The sequence below is a fragment of the Parasteatoda tepidariorum genome, chromosome 1 (assembly GCF_982258835.1).
Source record: "Parasteatoda tepidariorum strain Cologne lab strain chromosome 1, Ptep-v5.0, whole genome shotgun sequence".
Classification (NCBI taxonomy): domain Eukaryota; kingdom Metazoa; phylum Arthropoda; class Arachnida; order Araneae; family Theridiidae; genus Parasteatoda; species Parasteatoda tepidariorum.
The window spans coordinates 128,592,228-128,610,056 of NC_141755.1; the positions used below are offsets into that span (position 1 = coordinate 128,592,228).

General features: G+C 30.4%; 1 protein-coding gene across 1 annotated transcript; it reads right to left on the reverse strand.

The window, feature by feature from the left end:
* Positions 1-705: 705 nt before the first annotated feature.
* Positions 706-17,765, reverse strand: LOC147816927 (uncharacterized). Its single transcript, XM_087152609.1, has 9 exons — positions 17,757-17,765; positions 9,868-9,990; positions 6,996-7,122; positions 5,207-5,366; positions 3,758-3,862; positions 3,226-3,359; positions 1,569-1,619; positions 1,399-1,464; positions 706-724 (listed from the first exon to the last, which is right to left on the reverse strand). Exons 3-6 carry the CDS (start codon positions 7,048-7,050, stop codon positions 3,311-3,313), a joined length of 369 nt encoding a protein of 122 aa, XP_087008735.1. The 5' UTR covers positions 7,051-7,122; positions 9,868-9,990; positions 17,757-17,765; the 3' UTR covers positions 706-724; positions 1,399-1,464; positions 1,569-1,619; positions 3,226-3,310.
* Positions 17,766-17,829: the final 64 nt, after the last annotated feature.

Below are 17,829 nucleotides of genomic sequence, written 5' to 3' on the forward strand. Positions count from 1 at the left end.
GACTATTTGTAGATTTATGTACAAATCTTGTAAAAAAGTCTAAACAAAAAATATACTTGGAAAAACATCAATTGATCTTCGAAGCTTCTTATATAAATTATTTTAAACTATCAAAATAAGTATTTCATTTAAGAAGTGCTGTTACCGTTAAATCTGTTACTCTTTTTCCCCAAACTGTTTTAACCAACGGTTTTGGTGCTTTTTCCCCTTAGTTAAAATATGTAATGATGAAATTATTTGTGTTACTGCATTTCATTGCTAAAGTCTTCAACTCCACAGTAAGCTTTGTCCTTTAGTGACTTAAAGTATCCCTAAAAACTTTAGTCTTGGAAAAAAGTAATGTTTGAAGGAAAACGAAATTAAGTATGCAAAGAATCAATGTAAGAAAAACAAAATTATTCTTACAGAAGTCATGAACAAATTAATTAGTTGATTTAAAAGATGTAGAAAAGCAAAAAATTTTCAAGGTTATTTATATAGTAACATTTTTCTGTATGATGATTGATAATAAGCTTATCATTGTATTGCATAACTATCAAGCATTAAAATATAGATATTAATAATACCTCTATTTCATCTGTTGCTACTTTCATGGCCAATTCAACAACACATCCAGTAGCCATTCTTGCAGCACTTGCTGTGTGTAGATCATTCCAGGTTGTGTCAGAATCTACACCAATGCCACCACAAGGAAACATCACAAAATTCTTTATTGGAAGATCAGCTGCAATTGATTAAATATTAAACTTTTATTTTTAATTACTATTATCATTAAATTATAAACTTATAAAAGTCATTTGAAGTAAAAGAAAAGTTTCAAATTACATTAAAATTAGATTTTAAACATTTTTTTTAAATTTCCATTTTAAATTAAAAGGGTTACAAACAATAATTTCAATTAAATAAAATAATTATATTATTCAGTTTCTTAAATTAAAAATCTTTAATTTTATACCTATTTAAACTGAGAAATGTATTTCAATGCAGTTAGAGGTTAAGTAGTTCTTTATTAAAAAAAGAAAAGATTTATATTTTAAACTCATATAGTTTGCCGATACAGAATGTTATTAGAGAAGTAAAACAGTGCTTAAATAATTAAGTTTCATCTTTCATTCAATTTTTTATCTTGTTAAGTTAATTAAAGTTAAATATGAACAAGAAAATGCTTGAAACAGACAAAAGAATTGGATGATTTGGTTCCTTTTTATTTTAAAATTTAAACTTAATGTATATCTCGGAGAAATTTAAAAACTGTTAAAAAAAAGTATTTACAACAATAAACTGTTTAGTTTCACCATATATTGTAATCTAGTTTTAATATAACGTAAAAAAAATTTTAAACCTTTGTATGAATGAATAATCATAAAACTGTTATCAAAACAAAAACCATTTTAATACCTAATTTGCTGGCATCAAGTTTCGGTCGATTCAAAGGATTGGCCCCAAATAAGAGTATATGATTCACTAAACAAGCAAATAAAAATAAAATGTAATATTTTAATAAATTGTAAATTTAGGATTTAATATAAGTTATAAAAATGCACATTAAAAGTTTTTTCAAAGCATACCTATGACAAGACTGGATTATTTCTAGGTGTTGCTTTCCTGGATCTGACTCTCTGGAAAGAATAAAGCAAAGTTATTATTTAAAAGTTTTTAAGCATTGAGAATGAATATGAATTTATTTTATAACATAAAATATTTCCAATTAGAATATATGCCATTAAGTATTACAGAAATTTAATTACATGTAATTGCCTATATTTTGCCTACTTTTATAAATTTACAATGTGATTGAATTCTTTTAATATAAGCTTGTTAAACTTATAACCTCTGTAGTTCTAATGATCTTTCATTCCAGTCTTCTTTAAATCATAATAACATCCTTTTTTGAAATAATTAAAAATTTATATGATTACATACCTCAACAATTCTATTTCATTTAGGCAAAGGAAAATGTTATTTATAAAATGACTGGTTATTGCAGTAATTTAATAATTAGCTTATAATTAAAAGAAATTAACATTACAGTTTATGTATCATATAGCGAGATATAAGATTTTAGAGATATAAAAATAACATATTTTAAAATATAGCTATCAAATTTCGTTCAAGAATGCTTTAGTATATTTTTCATCGAAGTTGCTGAAAAAGCTTAAGCTCTTCAGCATCTTGCAAAAGTGAAACTGTTTTCAGAAGCATTGAAATATACATATATATATATATATATATATATATATATATATATATATATATATATATATACATATATATATATATATATATATATATATATATATATATATATATATATATATATACATATATATATATATATATATATATATATATATATATATATATATATATATATATATATATATATATATATATATATATATATATATACATATATATATATATATATATATATATATATATATATATATATATATATATATATATATATATATATATATATATATATATATATATATATATAAATGAATAATTACATTTCCCCCTCCCAAAAATGGCATACGTTTGTTAATATTTTTCTATTTATTAAGTTAATACTTTTCTATTTATTTCTATATACTAAGTTAAAAGGATACTTTTGAGGAATTAAAATGTGGTTAACTGTAATAATTAGAATGCAATACAAAATATCCAAATACAAAATTCTTCAATAAAGGAAATTTTTTAAATATGACCAGTATTTTGTTCATAGGAGTCTATTTTTTATGACACTCAGTCTATTTGAGTTCTATCACAGAACATTTTCTCTTTCTTAATATATTACCTCCTAATATTTGTGGATTCTCCTTAGGTAACACTTTTCTTATATTTGTATCTATACTAGAATTTTCTCTTGAGCTAATTTGATTGATTAGATATCCAATGAGTTTACTTTTGTATTTTTGGCAATGATAAGATTTGTTTAGTATAGACAAAGGCTATTAAAAACACCAAATGAAAATAAATGCAAATATTGTGAACTTGACAAAAAATTAAGTTGAGATCTTTTGACTATTTTGAGCCATGGGATTTGGTTATCTGTCTTTGTTGCACCATTTAATTTTACATCGAATCATTAAATAATTGCATAATTACGAAAATGTGGCATTGTAAGATTATGAAAATGTTAATGGACAAAAATAAAAATTATGTATTTATTTGTTTTATATAAATGAGATTTCTTTAATATTCGAAAGTGCCTCTTACCTCGCATCTATTAAGAAGACTGGTTTCCTGTAACCTTGCCCATATACTTTGTAGGCGACCACCATGTTCAGGATGATGAGCAGTGTTACCACAAACACATTGATGTTTTAACATTAAACTGTCGTACAAAACACCTGTTAAAAAGTTAAATTTAGTATTTTTTTTTTTAAAAAACAGAGCTCAAACTATTAAGCAATAAGGGGTCGCAAATAAATACTTAAATGATTAAAAACAAATTTGTTATCAAATCATTTACAAAGTCAATCAGAATGAAGGAGGGATTAAAATCATCAAAAGCCAGTTTAGATAGAGTTACTAGAATGTACTTGCCCTTCATTAATAACCAGCTTTCAGCTTCAATCTTAAATAACCAAGGTTTTTTATAATTTTAATCCATCCTTGATCTAATTTGTTAATAATTCATCTGATTTCAATTGCTTGTTTTTCTTTCTTTTAAGTATTACTCTGCAGTAGCCAGAGTGTTTTTAATCTAATTTTTATAAAGTTATTCTTTGAAGAAAGAGGTTTGCACCTGATGAGGAGAAGGAGCTTGCGTTTCCTGACGACTTCCAATTGGACTAAGAGCAACAAGAGGTTCGAGACAGAGGCTTTCCCAAATGATGCCTGATGTAGATACCTATAACTATAACTGATCAACTAAAGTCAGTTTTTTTACACACATATATTGAAGTATGTATTTCTTTAATTATAAAAAATTTTTTTATTTGTTTTCAATTCATGAAGTTAAATAATAGAAACATTGGAGTCATCTAGTTGTGAAACCAGAAAAATTATGAATTAAACATATCAATTAGCTTCAATAGGAATAAGCTCTCATTACTAAGCTTTTTACAAAATTTTTTAATACAGCAGATACATTCTTCATGCTTTGTATTAAAAGCAGCAGGTTTTGCATCTAGAGTATTTATCAATAATTTTTTGGAAAAGATTTCTGTATCGTGATCAATGGAAAAACAATCGCCAAGTCTTGACAATTTTCAACAAGTAGTGGCCCACATGAAACTGAAAAAAAAAGTAGAAAGGGGGACCAACTCAAAGGGTATCGCTCGTAACCAACCTCTACATGTTTTTTGAAAAAAAATTGCAAGTTTAAAATCATTTGGCCCCCTGGAAATTGTAATTGAGGTGACAGATTACATACAAAATATTCCCATTCTTTATATACCAATGTGTTCTGTATGGAGAATAATTTTAAATCATTATAACATTTTTACCTAGATATATACTACATAAAGACAAATGTTATCGAAAATGTCAACTTTCATCCATGAAAAGGTGTCCCAACATAGAATTGAGTTAACATGTCTTATATACTTGTGAACTGGAATTAAATAATTGTAGTGGTAGACACACTACATTACTCTTTCAGAATTTTATCTGTGATAGAATCGATGAACAATACGACTAGTTGATTCATTGCTGTTTTGTGTATAGACTGGAGAGCTGTATTAAGTTAACTGGATTTTGATCGCTGGCCATGACAGTTACATTAAGATCATACATAGCTCCTGCAGCAGTTGAGCAGCATTTAGCAGTTGTTAGCAGTTGAGTGTATACAGAGAAATATTGTGTAATTGAGACTGAGTAGCAACAGCGTGATGAGGACGGATGACTAATCTAAGTTTGGAACAGAAATAATTTAGAAATGATTTCTTTATTTAGAGAGGGATAACGACATAAAAACTACACTCTTAAAAATTTAACTATTTTGAAGAAAAGAAAAGCATCAAAAGCATTTTTTTTCTTTCTTGATATTCCATAACCTGTTAATATTAGTATATATTTTATAAGTTCAAGTTAGATCCTACTTAGAAAAAGAAGAACAATTTTAAGAAGTTCCAAAAGTATTTATTTTGGAACTAAAAATAAAAAAAAACTGACAAGGAATGTACAAAAGTTTTAGACAAAAAATATTTTAATTCTTGAAGTTGCAAATTAAATCAATCAGAAGACCTCTTACTTGTTTGAGTAGATTATGTTGCTGCTGCTCACAGAGTCTCTTTTCTCGAGCATATTGTTCATTTTGTTGAGGTGATAAAAGTATGGCTTGTGATTGTAGCATTGGATGATCAAGAGGTAGTGGAGCTGACTGTGTTCTCCCAAGAGGTCTTTGAATGGTTCTAGAATTGAAATTGAGACAGATTGTTTAATAAACTTATGAAACTAACAGATTGAAATACATTCCAGTTTATTAAAATATCTCAACAAAAAATAAGCACCTTTAAAGTACTTTTTAAGCACTCAAAAAAAGTTTAAGCACTATTACAATAACAAAATGCAAAATAAATTTCAAAGACTTTATATGATCATGATAAAATTACTAGTTACTGACAAAGAACTCTTTTCTTGATTATATTAGCCACCATGAAAAGATAGAGAGATTTTTTGGTTCGATTTCAGAGGGCGTAAAATGAAGCCTGAAATTGAGAATATCTTGCAGCTGAGTTGCATTTGGGAGTGCAAGAATCTCATCAAACCCAACTCAGTAGTCAGTCCCAAGTATTTCATCAAACATGTTTGGCGCTATTATACGTTACGGGAAATGGATGGTGGTTGAATTAATTGTGAAAATGCTGAATAGAACAACGTGAAAACCACACTTTTGCATAAAACTCGACAAGGTAAAGAACATCTCATTTTCGAAAAGTGAAAATTAAGTAAGGGCTTTTAAAAATACGAAAATAAGCACTTTTAAGGTCTTTTTAAAAACGCTATGAACCATGAACTAAGTTATATTTAATCCAGTGACCTATGTAATCTGGCTTGTGCATCAGTGATTGTGGTAGCATACTTGTGATGCCAGTCCAGTATTTTAGTAGGTTGGATATAACCTGGAGGTGTGAAGTCTCACTGTTAAAGACATTTTTATTTATCAAAATAAATATCTTAAAAAAATTAGAAAATACATAAATTTTTCATATAAATTCATTCATTTATATGCTTGAATATATCTATTTTTATTTCTATAAACAAAAATTTTAGAATAATATATATAATAAAGTTTATACAGAGTAACTAAAAATTCAACTAACCAATTCAGAGGGATAATAAAAGACACTAATAGAATAAAAACTGATTGTAGAACATGGTGCAGCAAACGATATTCAGAGGGTTGAAATCGTGAATGGGGCAAGCGTGACCTGTTTCTCAGTCCATGCGACTTTTTCCTATGAAGTCAAATTCAATCACTAGTTTAAGCAAGACTTGTGGGCGGTTTGTCATTGATTTGGCAGACTTCAAAAGCATAGGTGTCATCTCCATGTGCATTCGAGAATCGTTTTTATGTCGTTGTAGACTGTAAAATCCCCTTTCCCTCTCAACGTGGTTGGTAATCCCTTGTTCTGCGTTACGTTTTTATCCTTTTCATATCTAATATCACTCCTATGAGTTTGTGAGTCACATTTTGTAACATGCTGTATATTAAAGCATTTATAAATAATAAATTAAATTTATTAATGTATTTTTATTTATGCAAGAATTATAAACAGATTACATTTAACAAAAAAAAATTAAAAGAAATATAGAAATTTTCACGTACATTAATATATTTATTATAATTTAAACATATACGATATATCGATTTTTGCATTTAAGTTAACAAAGAATCAAAGTTATTGTAAAACAAAGCAATAGTTTGAAGCTGATATCTTTTCAATTTGACATAAAATTAAAAATTTATTACGTTTAAAAAAAATTGCATGAATAATTGCTACTTGGACAACTAGATTTTTAAGAATTAGAGAGTATACCCGGTAATGCTGGGTAATATGTTAAAGACTGTAAGACATTTGATGCAAGAGACATTCCTAGTCTTATGGTGGAAATATCTCTTTTCTGTACTTCAGAACCAGCTGCTACGGTACTTTTACCAATTTCCTGTAGAGTAGATAAAAAATATTCAAGATTCAGTATAGAATATGATAAAAATAGAAGTTGCTTTAAAATAAAATTGAAAGAAAGCTAATTATTTAAATTAACTTAAAATGTAATTCACCATTGTATTGCCCTTAGCAGAAGATACATATGCCTAAAGTGAGAGTTTTACAGAAGTGAACAAGAACTGTGTACTGTTGACCTCTTTAACCCTTTTCTTACGGCTGGTACAACATGTGGACCACTCGCGATGGTACGACGTGGTTTACTGTAAGCTAAGGGCTAAGTAATGAGGGTGTTTACAACTTAGCGCCTAAAGAACTTGGAAGGTATGTTATAAGTATTGGTGTATATTACTTTTCTATTCATTTTTCGATGCATTAAAAATAACATTTCTATATAAAAGTCAATCAAAGAAACTTAAGATATAGATAATTTCTTTTTTAGGAGAAGTTGCTTCACTTGCTCAGAATTTCAAAGATTGAAGGAAGAAGAAGGATTGCAACATAAATTCTAATAAGAATCATTGATTATTTCATTTCATTTCTAAACGCTTAAACAACAAGATATCATTTTGACACAATAAATGTAACATGTACTAGAATGCACGTTACAGATATTTGAAGGAAGCATTACATTAAAAATATGAGCCCCAATTTATTTAAGAGGCATAATTATTTATGCCTACAAATGCAAAGGATGTTGCAAAAATTGAAATCATCGAATCACTACTGAAGAAAGCAGGACGAAAAACTTTTTTTTCAAATCCACTGTTTCCTCTGGCAATCAAACAGGTTTCAATGCTCTCAATAGTAATTTGTTATATAGTGTTTTTATTTCTAGTTTATATATTAATTAGCATCCGGTAATGTATGCAATTTTTTGAACTTCATTTTAGGAAAGCAATTCTAAAAATGCTTATTAAGAGGATCATGGAAAACTTCGTATATTGAGAATTTTTAAATATCAAAAGCTTGAAATTCCTTCACTTAAAAGTTGTGTATTCAAGCATTAAAAAAGTAAAATTTGTGCCAAAGTAAAACTTGGTAATATAAACTGCTGTTTGTAGAAAATGCAACACCATGAAGGAATCATCAGAATCAAATGAAATTCGCAGCAAATGTCAATTATAGGATATTATGCAAATTAATAAAGTTTCAGAGCCATCGCGCGTGCGTGGCGCGCGCAGCGCCCTCTGAATTGATGCTGAAAGCGTATAAATAAAGTGCTGTAGCGGGACGTTGAAAATAGTCTATGATTATTTGTTAGTGGCAAACGTTTAGTGAGACCTGAGTATGCCTCCACGACGGAAGAATAAGAAATTCAAGCAACTTACGGAGTTTGAACGAGGGAGGATAATCGGCCTTCGAGAAGGAGGATTTTCCTATCGCGCAATAGCAGCTCGTATGCAGCGGAACAGTTCCACAGTGATGCGAGTTTGGAAGCAGTGAACCGACGAGCACCGAACAACTCGAAAAACAGGCACTGGACGACAGAAGGTGACGTCAGAGCGCGATGATCGACACCTGCTCCGCATGGCGGTGAATGATCGCACAGCTTCCTCCAGGCAGCTGGCAGCACATTGGTCTACTGCTACAGGTGTACAATTGTCGGCTTCGTCAATTCGTCGTCGTCTGCTGCGCCGTGGATTGCGTGCAAGGGTGCCATTATACAGGATTCCCCTCACGGCGGATCATCGACGGCTGCGTCGGCAGTGGGCTCTTGAGCACAGAGACTGGCGAGCTGATTGGCCCCAAGTTGTCTTTTCAGATGAATCACGCTTCAATTTGTGGACCCATGATGGCCGTGTTCGTGTTAGACGTTATGCCGGTCAACGCTGCCTTCCTGAGTGTATTATTGAACGACATAGTGGTCGAACACCCGGAGTTATGGTCTGGGGTGCAATTTCGTATCATGGACGATCCAATTTGATACGAATTGAGGGTAATCTCAATAGCAACAGATACGTCCGTGAAGTGCTACAGCCCGAAGTCGTTCCTTTCCTTCAAGGCATCCCTGGAGCTATCTTTCAGCAGGATAATGCACGCCCACATGTTGCGCGGACTGTTAGAGACTTCTGTTCAGCACAACGCATGCAACTTCTTCCTTGGCCTGCTTATTCGCCGGATATGTCGCCTATTGAGCACGTGTGGGATATGGTTGGTCGGCGTCTCACTCGTGATCCGCGTCCTGCAGTTTCCAAAGACGAACTTTGGTTGCGCATACAAGCGATATGGAATTCTCTTCCTCAAGCAGATATTCAACATCTGTTTGACTCCATGCCACGTCGTATAGCAGCACTTATTGCAGCGCGTGGTGGCTGCACCAAATACTGATTTCGGACGCTTAATTTGTTTCTTTTGTTTTGAAAATTTCATCATTTATTTGTATCAGTACAAGTCGTTTCTGCATTAAATTTCATTTGATTCTGATGATTCTTTCATGGTGTTGCATTTTCTACAAACAGCAGTTTATAATAATTCAATGTTAAAAAAATGCTTCATAATTTTAATTATCGATTTATTCTTCGAAAACACAAGAACTTTCAAAATCGTGACTGAAGCTAGATTTCATAAGATATTTATAAAAGCATTGAGTTTAAAATGTCAAACAAAAAGGGAAATTTTTTTCCGGCAGCATTTTTAACATAGGAGAAATAAATAATTCACAAGCAAGAGAAAGATAAAATTCTAAGTATTTTTTTAGAACAAAATATATTTTCCTATAACAGTTCCAAAATAAACTTACAGCAGATGTAGGTACAGGAGGTGTCCCCAATGATATATTTGGCAAAGATGGTGATGAATACAATGTGAAATCATTGATACTACCTGGACTGCTGACTGAATTATATAAGGATGTAGGACTCTCCTAAAAAAAGTAATGATAATATAGTTGAAGATTGTTTTACAATTTCAAATGCTAATTTGGTATGCTAAACAGTTTTAAGTGTTAAATGAAATTAACATTCTGTTAAAATATAATATTTAATTAATTTTAAGTAATATGCAAGGTACTTACTGAAGCAAAAGTGGTGTCTATGTATTGTAAAGTGACTATACATAACAAAGAGGTAATGTGCAAAGCTCTATATCTAAATGCTGAAAAAACTTGGAGTTAACACTTCTATCTCAAAAACGATATGAGATATTGGAGATAAAATTGAATTAAAAAGTCTTAGATTGATTTAAGACAAATACATACCTTGTTGAATTTAATGCTAACAAAGAACTTTTAAAACAATGAACAACATTTTCTATATTATTATTTAACAGATTTATTACATTATAGTTATTTTCAAACAGAAAAATAAATGTGCCATTATTTTTAAAAGCGGAATAAGTCCATTTTTTTCAAATTATTTTTTTCTCTCCATTTTCTAAGGGTTAGTCTTTGATAAAGATTAATCTATTTGGATGATGTTTTTAACACTATAATTTGATGAAACATCAAAATGCAGCTGTGATTATTAAAATCGTAAGAGAATAAATAAACAACAGGTTCTTTAGCTTCAAATGGACCTACCACTTTCAAAAATAAACGCTCAATTTTGCGACAAACCTTTATTTTCGATGTCTAAACTTCTCTTAGCGTTATTCATTAGAAATAAATGCGTCTGTTAACTAGACATTAACTAGACATTTTCCCCTAGATCGTCTCATTACGTCCCATTGTTTAAAGTCTGAAACATAAATATGCATTTTCTTTTTTTAATACGTTGATGTTTACAAAGCGTATATTCTTTTAAAATCAATACACTTTATAGATTATTTCCTCCCTTATTGTAACGCTTTCGTGATAGGAATGCTAACACTGCAATATTTCACCAGGTGGTGCTGTTGTAAGCAATCGCATCTTTTAGCGCACAGCCACTTTATTATACAAAGGCACCATTTGTATAACTATAACTGCAACCGTTCGGAAGTTTGGCTACAATGGATATGTGATACCAATATAAAATTCAATACCAAAAATACATATTTATCACATTCTTAGACAGGGTGAGTAGCCAAATTATTCAACAAAAAATAAGCACCTTTTAAGCACTTTTCGAGCTCTCAAAAAATATTTTTAAGCACTTTAAAAAAATATCATAATCAGGCAGAGCTGGAAAGTTTTTGACAATTGGCGGTTTTATCTTGTTTTAACCGTCATGTCAAAAAAAAAAACTTTTTGCATTGTTTTTGACAATTGTCCAAAATAATGAAATTTTGAATCACGCAAAACGAATGGCGTTTTCATACTCTACGGACTGACAATACGCCAAAATAGATAGGGGTTGAATTAGTTGTGAAAACGTTGAATAGAACAATGTGAACTGCGTCCTTTTGTATAATTCGAAATGAAAATCAACATAGTAAAGGAAAAAAACTAATTTTGAAAAAAGGGAAAAATTAAGCACTTTAAAAATACCCCATGAAAAAAGCACCTTTAAGGGCTTTTAAGAAACGAAAATCGAAAAAGAGCACTTTTTAAAAAAGCTAAGCACCCTGTTATATACATAGTTTTTACTATAATAGTTATTCTGATAAGCAGTTAAGAGCTAATTCTATTCTGCTAACTTTTAAAACAATATATATTGCATTTTAGGCAATATATTTCATATTGAAGATCTATGTGGCAATATATTTTAAAGATCTATTTCAGCGATCTCTAAACAAAAGTCATGCATTTAGAATACAGTAAGAAAAATAATAATTAAAATAGAGGGAGATGCTAGGATTTTTCTATTGGAAGGCAGGAAGTCTCCAACAAAGGGGCATCTTTAGAGCTCAATATAATTTTTTTAAAAATATTTGCGGCGATTCAACTAAATCGTAAAAAGAAATAAAATATTTTAAAAATTATTTAAAGGGGCATACACATCTAGGAAGGTCGGAAAAATCGATTCCCCCCCCCCCATCTAATTGTGTTCTTGACTGTCTCAAGAATCATAATCCAAAAGATTAAAACGAAATTCGTCATAGTTATGTATTGTTCATTATGAAAAAAATAAATGAGAAGACTAGTATTAAAAACCCTAGTTTATTTTTTCAAAAATAATATTTTTAAAAAATTATCTGAGTCTAAGGGATCTGAGGAATCTGAGTCTATGACCCCCCTCCCAGGAAAAATTCCTGGATCCGCCCCTGTCCTGAACACAACCAACCACCACATATTTAAATGAATTTGTTTTATTTTTCTATTAAAAAAATTAATAAATGTCCTTAATAGAAGAGGATATCTGATGCTGCCTGAGGGGATGATTAACGCAAAAAATAACGATTTTCTCCTGCCTTGAAATTTTAATTCTATTAGAGACAATCCTTTACCCACTTCTTTTCTTCTTTATTATTCTAGCCAACAGAAATTATTGGAAACTTGTTTGAAATAAGCCGGATTTTAAAAATTTTTATTGCCAATGGCACGTTATAGATTCGATGTGCGTAAATTACATCATTTTTGGCAAAGTTTCAAAATTTTTATGTTAAGAGTGGTGATTGCAGAACAATGTGTATTTTAATTGGAATGCTTGAAAAACTTGTATACATAATTATAGATCAATATTTAGGAACTATATCTAGACTTTTAAATTAAATAAACTCTTTTCATATTTTTATTAAATTAATAGATTTCTTTGCGACTTTAATGTAAGAAGGAAAAAAATTATATTTTCATACTATACATGTTAATTTTAATAGTAGTTTTAAATTATTACTTCAGCTTTTATTTTTATTAACTAATGCTGGTTTAAAAAAAGCATTCCCGCAACATAGATGCTAAAGCTTCACAATTTCGTTACCAACGGCATGATTATGGTTATGTGGTTAGGATTGGGCACAGGCCACCTTTACTTCGTAGACAAACTGGTACTCATCCATCTGAAGCTGGGTATGTTTCACGCCGCCACTAGGAATTGAATCCCGGTTCTTCACTTTGACAGCCTTAACCACTGAACCATTGCGGTTTTACTAGTTTTGATTAGTGCTAAATTTACACCCATTATGCATATTCATTTTTTTATTATTTGATAATAAATAAAAACATTAAATTATAAAGATTTGAAAATTATTAAGATTTAGAAATTATTTTAAAGATTTTACGAAAACTATGGCATATTCGAAACATTCACATATTTGTTTACCGTTGTCACGGATTTAAATGATCAAAATAGTGTGATACTGCCTTTAATTTATACTTCTAAACTCCTTGTTAAAAACGAGGGCAATAAGCGTACACATTAGCGGCCTCAAATTAGTATTTATGCATGTAAAAAACAAAAACGTCATCAAAATCGGAAAAATACTCTCTAATCTACTGACAAATCTAATACCGAGGAACGGAAAATTCAAAACAACAAAATTTGTTTGAAAAACAGATTAAATTTTATGGTGTTTCTATGAATAAGCCGCTTTTCAATTTTTTCAGCAATCAAACAAGTTTTCATGTTAATAGTCTCTATTTCCTAGTTAATGATTTTCCAGGTTTCGATACCATTTCTATTTTTTTTTCTCGATTTTCTATTTTTAATTGACGTCCCTAAATATGTATGTTTTTTCTAACTTCATTTTTGACAAGACGTCAAAAATGTATACACCCTTTATTATTACACGAAAGTTCAACAATTTGTTAAAGATTAAAAAATAATATACGCATTAGAAATTACGTTAACAGTAATTTCATAATAAAAATAATATTTTAACTCTAAAGCAATTATTATAAAGAAAACAAATTTTTCTTAGTCATTTTCACCGAGTTCTGTTATGTTAACCTCACTAAAACGGGTTCATATGCAATTACGATATATAGTAGAAAGTTGAGCAAGTTTATTTCAGAAAAAAACTTTTGGTTGAACGAATCATTATTGTACAATATGGATAAAAATAACATTTTAATAAGAGGTCGTATTTTTTATGAATTATATTTTGTGATACTTTAATTTGTCATGATATTAACCCTGAATATCGTAATTGATATGATATTAGTTACACATTGTTCATAAAAAGAAACATGAGTAACTAATTGCTAAACGCGTTATAGAAAGCTAAAAGGTCGTTTGATTGAACTTGATTTATCGATGCGCAATTTTTATTACTTTAACCCTAACAGTAACCACCAAACGTTGGCAACTAATTACCAAATGTTGACTCATACGCGATCTTGAAAATTAAAAGGTCGTTTTATTAGCCCTTGATTTAATGATTCATCTTATTACCTTTTTCAAAGCAAAAACATATTAGCATGAAATTAAGCAGTTTTATTATTTCTTTAAATTGCCCTAGAATATATAGGGTGCTTGGTAACGACCGATCTTAATATAAATCTTTAAGCCACCTTCATCTCACCTTCCTCCCTAGTGATTCGTCTTTGATAAGTATTTTATTAATATGTATTTCAGGCTGTAATTATTGAACACCAAAAAGTTATAAGCACATAAAGTACGAAAATGTGCTGTTAATTTCATGTATCGCTGCAGATTACTTAACGAGAAGAAGAGTCATTAAAGAGTTATTAACTTTTTGATGGGTTAAGGATTTTTAACAAAGGGCGTACTACTTTTAATCTATAATAATAATAATCTTAATTTAGGAACGACGCTTAGGTGTGAGCAGTTTATATTAGACGAATTCTGGTTGCCAGCACTCTTGAGAAAGAGCATTCCATCAACTATTATTAAAATAAAGTGTAAGAACTTAACTATAATCAAGCGATCTGAAATGAACTGCAAAAGCATTTAATTCTGGGGATTAGCAAGCGATAGCTAGTGGGGGTATATTTTGCCGAAAAAGAAGTCTTAACTTTGCTTAAATTTCTAATGAATTTCAGATCATCTATTTTGTCGCTGCTGAATCTCCTTATTTTTGAGGTAGATTTTGTTTTTTGTATCTAGAGTATTAACAAAATGTCTACTTTAATATTTTCTCATAATTTAACAAAATTAATTTTTTCCACCATTGCTTACAAAATAATTGAAAAATATATTAAAATACTAACTGTTTGCGGAGATAATATAATTTTGTTACAGCTACAAAGAATCGTAATCAGTAGAGAGGCAGACCGTCGTTAAACAGCCGACCCAATTTTTTGGGTTTACAACTACCAATGTTCAACACCTTGTGATTTTGAACCCAATCCAGAAGACAAGGGAACTCCTGGATCAAGTACTGGGAGATATTAGCCTCCGTGAAGGACTTTTTAATTAAACTGACTCGTATTTGCGTTACATGGAGAGGAAAACCTCGATAACCACCCACGTTTAGGCTGACTGGGATATTTTACGTCAACAGTGGTCGGTGCGAGCCGGGTGCGGAATTCGTACCGAAAAACCATTGCTGGGATTTGAACTCTGTTTACCTCATTGGAAGTTGAATGCTTTATCCCCTGAGCCACTACGGCTCTGCAGATATGATATTGTTAAGTTTCTTACTTTAACGAGAAAATATTAATCTACTTTAACATTTCGTTGCTTTGTGGGCAATCCGGGGGATGTTTGGAAAGCGAGTAGGGGTGGATCTACTAATATAATAAATATATTATATATTAGAGAGTAAAAGCTGAAGTATTAAGCAAGATCAATGTAGAGACAGTAAGCGAAGCAATCCGCAAGGGTCGGAGAGCAGGGGACGGATACCCCTGCTTAGTTTACTAAAACTATTAGCAGTAGAATTACATGTTTTTTGTCAATAAACTAACAATGCGTCTTAATTTGCTTACATTTTTTAATTCCTTCAGAACAATTCAATTCTGAACTTGAGTTAGTTTTACGAACAAACATGAACTCACTCCATTGTTTTTAATGATTCCTACTTTATACGTAATCCGTTCCAGATCGCCCAGCCATCTCATATGAACTTTGTAAGAAGTTCCAGGGTTTGACAAGCAAAAGCGAGCAGTCTTTAGAAAATGCACTTAATTTATTATTATTGTTGAATTTAATTAATGGACAAGTATCTGTAATGCACTATGGACTGTATGATTACGTTGATCTACTAAAACTCAGCAAAAAAATTTATGCTTCCTACGTCAAAAAATATATTAAAAATTTCACACTACAAATCGCGTCCTTTTTTAGAACAATCTCGGAATAAATGAGCAATGCACTACGTCAACTGTTAGAAAAAGTATATTTTTGTTATCTAAATTTAATAGTTTTAATTTGTCAAAATTTTTATACAAATCTGTAGAATTTAATTTAAATTGGAAAGTACTAGTTTATTTAAAATATTTTTAATTGAAAAACCACTTTTTCATTAATGAAACACAAATAATTTTCACTTTGTCTGACATAACAATAATTTAAAAACGTTTTTGCTTTAACCTCAACGTCAGATTAGGCATACGAACGTTAGTCATTTCGCTTTAGCCAACAGACAATTTATACAAAATAGTATAAGAATATTAAAACGACTATCATTTTGCAACTTGATCTCTGTAATGGCGATCATAAACTTTTAATGTAATTTTAGACTATATATATTCGTTCTTAAAAAAATTCAAATTTGTGTTCAATTTGTGTAAATTAAAAAAGTTAAAAAGAATATTTCTGCAGCATAAAGTTATATTACGCGAATTAAAAATTGGGAGCAGTTGACTATTTTAAATATCTTCTAGACAAATAACTTTAGCTTTCCATTTGAAAAATAAACCTTGAAAATTTAAAAATCAGGTCATATTGATTTAAGTAAGTTTTGGAAGAACTTTTCTAATTTTATAAGAACTCATTCAGAAAAGGAACTTTTTTTTAAAATTAAAAACCCATCAAATGGCTTGATTATTTAACTTTTATAGATAACACAATGTTAAATGATTAATACTTCCATGAACTATGGTATTTGACGTTTAAAAGCATATTTTCTTATTCATTTATTTAAACAAATTTTTTATAGTTTTTTCCTTATTTTGTATTAATTTAGGTTAAAATAAGTAAAATATTATATTTAGAAATTTGATAATTTATGGTTATGAAATAGAGATAGATAGGTACAGAAAAGTCCCTTCATCTGGGTGATTGTGTGAATGTAACCAGCCTGAGCCGCGATGGCTCAGGAGATAGCACGTTATCCCTCCAGTGAGGCAAACCGGGTTCTAATCCCAGTCGATTGCGAATTCCGCATCCAACTTGTACCGACCACAATGCTGACGTGAAATATCCTAAATGGTAGACGGATGGATCATGGGTGAGAGTCCCCTTGCCGTCAGGCTAACCGTGGGAGGTTCTCGTGGTCTTCCTGTCCATGTAACGCGGGTTAGCTCCATCAAAAAGTGAAGTCAAATTTCTCCCAATACTCGATGCAGAAGCTCCCTTGTCTTCAGGATTAGGTTCAAAATTACAAGGCTATGCAGTTGAACATTAGTAGCCGTAAACCCATAAAATTGGGTCGGTTGTTTAACGACGGTAAAAAATTTTACCAGCCCTATAAAGGGGTTTGCGGTTCAATGACATGGACGTCGATACTCCACCGTCGAGGCTTAGCCACAGGTGCCCAATGGGTAGCGATAAGTGAGGAGCAATTCTGAGGCCAATAGGAAATGAACCCTTAGTACACGCCATCAAAAAATGCTCCAACTTAGAATATTTAAAGATCCTGAACGTTTCTAAGAAAAATCTTGAAATAAAAAATATTTCTTTTAAGATTTATTTAAAAATATATATTTACCAGTGGTAGCTACTGACGTGCTTGCTGATAGCAAAAGGTGAGCATGATAGAGTCAACCGCTTCTTATTCATTC

What these genes read in the sequence shown, in the direction of transcription:
- LOC147816927 (XM_087152609.1), bottom strand. Translation starts at nt 7,050, where the DNA reads ATGTCTCTTGCATCAAATGTCTTACAGTCTTTAACATATTACCCAGCA. An exon ending in AACATAATCTACTCAAACAA is followed by an intron (nt 3,863 to 5,206) that starts GTAAGAGGTCTT and finishes TTATAGTTATAG; the next exon opens with GTATCTACATCAGGCATCAT. An exon ending in AAGCTCCTTCTCCTCATCAG is followed by an intron (nt 3,360 to 3,757) that starts GTGCAAACCTCT and finishes ACTTTTTAACAG; the next exon opens with GTGTTTTGTACGACAGTTTA.